Source organism: Nothoprocta perdicaria, unplaced genomic scaffold, assembly GCF_003342845.1.
Source record: "Nothoprocta perdicaria isolate Ctin4 unplaced genomic scaffold, notPer1 scaffold_41, whole genome shotgun sequence".
NCBI classification, from domain to species: domain Eukaryota; kingdom Metazoa; phylum Chordata; class Aves; order Tinamiformes; family Tinamidae; genus Nothoprocta; species Nothoprocta perdicaria.
Window position 1 is genome coordinate 3727008 of NW_020455655.1, and position 7508 is coordinate 3734515.

A 7508-nucleotide genomic window follows, 5' to 3' on the forward strand; every position below is an offset into this window, starting at 1 on the left:
CGTAGGGCCGCGGCGGAGCCGAGCGGGCCGCGGCGGCGGCAGCGGGGCCGGGAGGGGTGCGCGAGGCGCCGAGCTCGGCGCGTGGGCCCTGGGCCCGGACGCTGGCGCTCTGGGCCTGGCTCTGCGGCGTGCGCAGCCCCGGCCGCGGTTCCCGAGGCCCCGAGGCGCCATTTGGGCGCGGGGCTGGCGGCGCGGCGGCCGCCCCGGCGCTGCGCGCAGGTGGGTTTGCTCGGGGCGCGCGCAGCTGCAGGGGCAGTTAGGAAAGGCTCCCATTTGTGCTGKTTTTTTAATTAATATTTAAACACTTCCTTTTGGGTCACCTCCCAGGAATTAGTGTTTGTGTTTGCTCACGTGACTGTCTGTTGCATCGTTTCAGGAGCGTGATGTGACGTGGAAAAGCAAATYAACTGAAAGAAAACGCTGGTCCAGGGCTAGACTAGTCCAAAGGGTTTTGCAATGCCTGTGACCTAGGAAARGAACCTCTGCGCCCAGCTAATTCCATGTGGATCAGGTGTGGGCAAACACAGGCATTTCTTGATATGTCACTTGGAGAAACTTCGTGCCAGCTGCAGGTGGTCAGACCACATCCATCCTGAATAAAACCTTGAGGAAAAAAAGGCTAATCCATTAACATTTTCAAACCAATATGAACTTGCAGCGCGAGTCTAGACTGGGCTGGCACTTGCCCTCTGGTGTACAGAGCCCCAAAGCCATGATTTTAGCCTCATTTTCAGTCCTTTTGTCTAATTTTCTCAATCCTTGTTCCTAAAAGATACCTTGCATCTCATGAAGCTGCTCAACAGGGGTTTTATTCAGGTAGTTTGGTCTGCCCACACACAAGAAWTTTCAGGATGGAGATCCAAACTTCACCTGTTGTCCTGATTGTTGTCCTGGTGAGAACCAGCAGGAGGGTGAGTGCAGGCAGCAGAGTCTAGCCGTGTATTTGCTGCAACAAACAGCAAACAAAAAAGATGCTGATCCTAAAAAACCACATTATGGGATAATTTATCTGCGTTCATTGTATGTTTTTATTTATCAGGCCTAACATACTGTCTCTTTCAGCTAGCCATGTCTTCAAATTCATCTACACTTTTAAATGAAGAAAACCCTAAAGGACTAAAGCAAAATACTAAACGTTTGGAAAGTCCCGAATTACAGACTCCATCAAGAGTTTTTGAAGATAACCCACTTCAACAATTACAGCTAGCATCGCAGGAAGTACTTGAAAAGGCAAAAAAGAGTGGAAGATCCAAGTGTCCACGATGCAGCAGTTCCAGGATGTTTTACTGTTACACATGCTTTGTTCCTGTTGAAACTGTCCCTACCAAAGAAATTCCAGTTGTGAAGGTTAATCTCTCTTAYGTATTTATTGTAGTATTCTTGTGCKTGTTAGGCAGCTGGTGCATGTGACCACTTCTTTTCTGAATTGCCATCATGTATGAATAAATTACAATTAGATAAAATTGTTGTTCTCATTTAAAGAATTAAATGTACAAGTTCTGCCACTGTTCCTTAGATGAAAAGGATAACCTGAAGCTGCTTGGATTCTTATGAAGATGAGGGTGTTTTCACTTAAAAACTCCTTTAAAAACTCCTTTACACTCTTAATGTCATTCTTGACCCATAAAACCAAAAATCCTTCAGTGAAACTATCTGAAGCAAGTGGTTATTAATTATGTACTCCTAAGGATTTMTCATAGATTTTTGTTTTATATATAGTCATGGATATGATCATAAATCTTGCTTATTTCTTTTTTTGTCTCCTTCCTTATTGCAGTTACCTTTGAAGATTGATATTATTAAACACCCAAATGAAACTGATGGCAAAAGCACTGCTGTGCATGCTAAGCTCCTGGCACCTGATGATGTTACAATTTATAAATATCCCTGCATTCCAGAGTACAAAGAAAAAAGGCATGAAGTAAGAAATATTGTGTAGATAACAGGGCTTTGTGCTGGGGAAATGCTGATACATATTCTGTACTCTCTCATATCACAAGTGTGGTCATGGACTGTCTGCCAAAGCTCAGAGATGCTGTGCCAGMAGCCTACTACTTTGAGTGTGTATTTTGATTCATTGAGGACTACTTTACCCAAACCTGTGAAAGTATTCAACTTAATGCAAATTAAACATTAAGTGTCCTGCTCATTGTATGCAGCTCCTTCAGGATTTAAACGTATGTAAAATTTGTAACGTTCACTATTAAAAAGAAAACCCAGTAAATATAATTTATCTAGCCGAGTCAGCACAGAGACCGGGGAAAAAACAAGATATAAAATGAAAGAATAACTATTTTACAGATATACTAGAGCCAACACTAGAGACATGAAATATTCTAATACTCATTATTTTAATACTCCCTATGCTTTTAGACTTTTTTTTTTTAATAAAAGATGCTGTCTTTCCTCATTTGCTCTCTCAAATGTTTGTGGGTGGGGATAATAATTTTTTTCTTTAAGTTATTCTTAGTATTATATAAGAGTATCAGATTTTGATGACACTGATTTCTTTGTTCTTTTCATTCAGACAGCACTTATCTTTCCTGGGCCCAATTCCATTTCAGTGAAAGATATTGCTCTCCATCTACAAAAATATGCTAAGAAAAGTGTTTGTGATAATGATGACGACTGTTCCAGAGAGCCATTTCCTAAGCAAGCCAAAATAGAACCTGAAGAAGAAAAACAGTTAAAGGAATGCATCTCAAGCAATAAGAGTGAAAGCACAAAACTGAAGAAAATAGTATTTATTGACAGTACCTGGAATCAAACTAACAAAATAATAACTGATGAACGACTTCAAGGTAAAAAAAAGTTGGAGGTTTTAATGTTAAAAAAATGATTAAATCAAATAAATGTGTGTATATACATATGGATCTCAGTGAAAGGAASYTGATATGTTAGAAAGCATAGAACAGTACTCCTTTAAATGAGCCGCGTAGGAGGCCAGAAAGATTTCCTTTGTAGGTTACTATTTGGGACTTTTTTCATCTACTAGTAAGCTTAGGCCAGGAGAATTTTCTGGGCATGTTTTGTGTCCTCAGCACTGGAAAAAAGTGCCTTGTTCCTTTTTCTAGTTCTTTGTTTCATAGTCTCTTCAATGACATCACTATTACCCAGTCAAAAGAGGAATGACTACCTGCCCCCAACAGCCTCCAAACTTTGCAAACCAACATTCACAATTCTGCAAAGTATTTCTTTGTCTTAGATTCATTAAAGAAGGTTACATTTAAGTTACCTTCTTTCTATAAAAGCACAAAATACATAATAATTTAGGTTTTTTTTTTAACACAGGGGTTTGAAATTCTTTTAAAAGGCTCATTTAGSTAGTAGTGTCAAGTTTGTGTTTATATGTGCGTGTGTGTGTGCATACACCCTATATGCCTAGTACTGCCTGCTTTCCACTGGCCCCAGCAAGAGCTTTCACAGGCTTCTTGTGYGGAAGATGAACGCTCCCTTGCTGCATAGCCAGCTCTTTAAAGAGTCCCACATGTTGGTGTAACTTATTGCCTAATTAAAATGCTGTTACAAAATATTTAGTTTAAACACAAGGCATTATTAAATAAATGGAAGTATTACAGTAAAGATTAGACTTACTGTGTGTTGTAATTTACCATAAAGCAGTTAGAACCTTTATAGAAAGGATGAACTACAAACAGAAACATGCAACAAGGAACTGAGGATTTGCATGGAAGCTCAGGCAGGCTATCAGCCAAAAATAAGTGATAGTTACTTTGTAGCTCTGACAAGGTRGTTTCCACTGTGCCTGTGTGGATGCTGAGGCAATGGAGCCTTCCTCATTTCCAGAGCTTGGTCTGTCCCCACTGTATTCCAGTCCTCCATTTCCCTGAGCACCTTCCACTCCTTTCAGAAGTGCTCTAAGAGGTGTGACTGGTGCCATGCAAGTCAGGCTATCATCCAGACCCAAGGGAAAATTCCACACATACCTCTGTACAGCGGGTGGATGTAGTGCATGCATCTGGTGCATTCATCACTTTCTTTACTGCCTCTTTACAAGGTRCATTCGTGTTCCTTTTAAAGAAAGCAATTTTGTCTTTCAAAATGGATGGGAACAAAATTTTATCAGAGTAAACTGCAGCAGTGTGCATGTCATATGTACATGAAAACTAGAGAAGTGCTGCGATTTTTCAGTTCTACAAATAAAGTCATCACCCCAGTTAATATTCCTGAGATATTAGAGTTCAAAAATGAAGGTTTGCAATTCCAAGTAAGAAGTTACTGCAGTGCTTATTCAAAAAGATGAAGTTACGAGAAATACTGCATGGAAACCATTAATGAAGCCAAGAAAATGTAAAAATAAAGCCTGTGTTTTGTAAGCCTGGATTGATATATGGAGTAAATCTAGCTAATTGCACTGCAAGAGAAAGCAATTGAGTCTATCAATCTTAAAAACAGGCAATCTAGAAAAACTTGGACAAAACAAAATACTTAGGCATCTTCTTAGAAAAGTGGTGTCATATATCTTTAGAARGCAAAACCAAATCAGATGCATTAAAGACAGGAAATATTTGAAAGCTGGCAATGTTTAGGATTGATTACTTCATTAGAAGTGAAACAATCACTAGATCAGAAAGGAAACAGTTATATTTAGAATTAACGACTGCTTTCTTACATGAGTGGTGAAACATATTGACAACATCAGCATGGTTGTTAAACAGATTTCTTTTGGGCTTTTTTCCTCTAAAATCAACCTATTTTGTATTAGCCAAATATCTTATATCAGCTTATAGATTCTCTTCTAATTTTCTTTTTTCTTTTTTTTTTTTTTTTCTTCATAGTTTCTGTTATTGCATTCAGTCTGCAAGAATATGGTACCTTTATGCCTATGCATAGTCAGAATGTGTCATTCTAGCTCCTGGGTAATCCAAGTGCAATTATTACAGTTATTTAACAAGCATAAAATAAGTGTCTAGCTCTTAGCAAAAGAAATATGAGAATTCAGGAAAGCCATGGCAGTCGGAAGGACTTTGTTTTACACTCAAAAGTATTAACACTGCCAAAGATGGCCTTTGTTCATCACTTTGTGAACCCAGATCAGTAATAGGTATGCATTTCACTCGTGCCGTGTGGTCAGACAGACCCTGCATCCACCCTGCAGCTCAAACAGTCAAGTGAAGCTGTTTGGATGAACAGGTACTGTACCCACTTTAAAATGTAAGTGTGGGGATTTAACCTAGCTCGTACACTATCTTCCATCAAATTTCAGTATGATCTATAAAGGAGAATTTTAACCTCATTTTACAGATGGAAAACAGATTTTATACACACACACACACACACACACACACAAAATATGGAGATAGAGAAATGGGTTTTCATGCAGTCTAGCAGCAAAGCCAAAAACAAAACAGAATGAAAGACTTGTTTGGTGCCCTATCCAATCTGCATGATGTAGTCTGAGTCAATTTTTTTTTTTTTCTTCTTGACAGGGCTGCTACAAATTGAGTTGAAAACAAGAAAAACTTGCTTTTGGCGTCATCAGAAGGGAAAACCAGACACTTACCTTTCCACAATAGAAGCAATTTATTATTTTCTTGTGGATTATCATCAGGAGATTTTGAAAGAGAACTACAAAGGACAATATGATAATATGCTTTTTTTCTTTTCATTTATGTACACATTGATCAAAAATGCTAAGTGTTGCAAAGAATAAATCAAGGTGACAATCCATAGGTGAGTAACATGATATTTTGTTTCTTTTGTAATGATAAACTACACAAATGTGACTAATTTTTATCTATTCGCAATCTGGAAACAGATTGTATTCTCAATAATCCTTACAATATTGCTCCAAGTGAAAACCGAAGACCTTATGTGTTGCACACATAAGGCTGTGGAACTACTCAGATGAGTAAAACCTGAAAAATGAATTTTAAACCAGCTTTGCTTTGCTAAATATGCAGTGTTTGAATTTACAGTCCTAATCTGTGAGGCACAGTGAAAGGATGAGCTGACGTGGGGACTGAAAAACTTGGTTSTCATCCCATATAGGGTAATCTCTCTAACTAAAAAATAATTGATTCCTTTTCTATAAAAGAAAAGAAGAAAAAAGCTCAGATTACTTATTTGTGTTGTAATGCGGTCAAACTGGCTTTTCTTTTACAATATCAAAAACTTACTGAATCATTAGGATGGCATTAATTAGGGTAAAAAGAAGATAAAAAGAGAGACCACATTAATTGAGTGATATACAAATAATACACTCCGTTAGTTCTGAAAAATTGTCCTAGGAATAGGAACAAGCTCTCTGTTTAAACAGCATTGCACAGTGCAGGATTTCTGTAAAGTACCATTCACATATACTTGTATTAAGATTATCCTCAACTTCTTGAATGATTTTAGATTCCTTCCCAAAGAAATGAAGTTYCTTACACCTTTCTTTTTGTTATTGTTATATATTGTGATTATTTTTAGCGGCACTAACCTCTCTCATGTGGCATATCATAGACAACAAAATTCTGTAAATGTCACATACTTGCGTATTAGGCAGCTACAAGGACTAATTGCATCGTTGGGGTTGTCTGAAAATATTTTTACATCTTTTCAGAAGTGTGTTACAGAATGAAAAAACATAAATCTAGTAGAAGTGACACAAGCTGWTAAGTTATAATAGACTATTTTTAAACAAAAACTCTTAAGTCTTATATRGTTATTATATTATATACTGTATATTTTTCTCAATTAATTCGGTTACATTATTACCTGTAAAGAACTGTCCAGGAGGGCACCCTCACACCTGGATGAGCACACAAACAGTGCCTTAAAAACCACTTTAAGAAATTATTTTTCTTCTTAATATTTTACTTATACATACATAATCTCCAACAGTTAATTTGTATTTTTTTAAATGCATCAAGTTATTGAATACATCAAAATAAATTTTGCTTTATATACAAACTACAGGTAAARTTTTCTGCAAGTCATACTTACCTCCAGCGTTTGTGCTCATCTTCACAAGTGAACACATATAGAAGTTGCATTTCTTTAGACAACCAAAACACACCCGTGCTGCCATTTGCGGAAAGCAATACCAAGTTACATGGATGCAGATGAAGTGCAGGTGAACTACGACAATACTAGAAGTAACAGGCTTGAAATCAGTAGGAGAAAATATCCACATATAATGGCACAGCTGTTAAATAAGCTACAAGTTGATGTGCCAGGGAGAAAAATCAGCAGTCATGTCTCAGTGCTATCAGAACAGCACATTTCTTACACATTTGGTCCTTATTGCTATTGAGATGTTATTTTCGCTTTTTTACMATGATTAGCACTATTTCCTCTGGTATAAATTTTGATAGTCTTTTGACATTTCCATCTGTTCTATTTTTTAAAACAAAGATTGCTTTAATATTTTCTAAAAATCACAGCAGTGTAATAGCTTGAGAAGGAAACTTTCACCCACTTTAAACAAACAAAAATAAAATGAACCCACTGACCTAATGTTTTACAAGAACCAGAAAGAAAAATCGGGGGGGAGGGGGAGTTAC

General features: G+C 37.5%; 1 protein-coding gene across 3 annotated transcripts; it reads left to right on the forward strand.

Moving 5' to 3' along the window:
- The first annotated feature begins 203 nt into the window (after positions 1 to 203).
- Positions 204 to 6812, forward strand: DTWD1 (DTW domain containing 1). 3 transcript variants are annotated; one of them, XM_026045768.1, is made up of 6 exons: positions 204 to 219; positions 377 to 911; positions 1063 to 1347; positions 1778 to 1921; positions 2528 to 2801; positions 5448 to 6812. In XM_026045768.1, the coding sequence occupies exons 2-6, from the start codon at positions 852 to 854 to the stop codon at positions 5669 to 5671; spliced, it is 987 nt and encodes a 328-aa protein (XP_025901553.1). In that variant the 5' UTR covers positions 204 to 219; positions 377 to 851; the 3' UTR covers positions 5672 to 6812. The 3 variants fall into 3 exon arrangements, with proteins under 3 accessions (XP_025901553.1, XP_025901554.1, XP_025901555.1); XM_026045769.1 differs by lacking the exon at positions 204 to 219 and having other exon boundaries at positions 289 to 511; XM_026045770.1 differs by lacking the exon at positions 204 to 219 and having other exon boundaries at positions 289 to 511; positions 1067 to 1347.
- The last annotated feature ends 696 nt before the right edge of the window (positions 6813 to 7508 follow it).

What these genes read in the sequence shown, in the direction of transcription:
- DTWD1 (XM_026045768.1), top strand. Translation starts at nt 852, where the DNA reads ATGGAGATCCAAACTTCACCTGTTGTCCTGATTGTTGTCCTGGTGAGA. An exon ending in AAGAAATTCCAGTTGTGAAG is followed by an intron (nt 1,348 to 1,777) that starts GTTAATCTCTCT and finishes TCCTTATTGCAG; the next exon opens with TTACCTTTGAAGATTGATAT. An exon ending in AACTGATGAACGACTTCAAG is followed by an intron (nt 2,802 to 5,447) that starts GTAAAAAAAAGT and finishes TCTTCTTGACAG; the next exon opens with GGCTGCTACAAATTGAGTTG.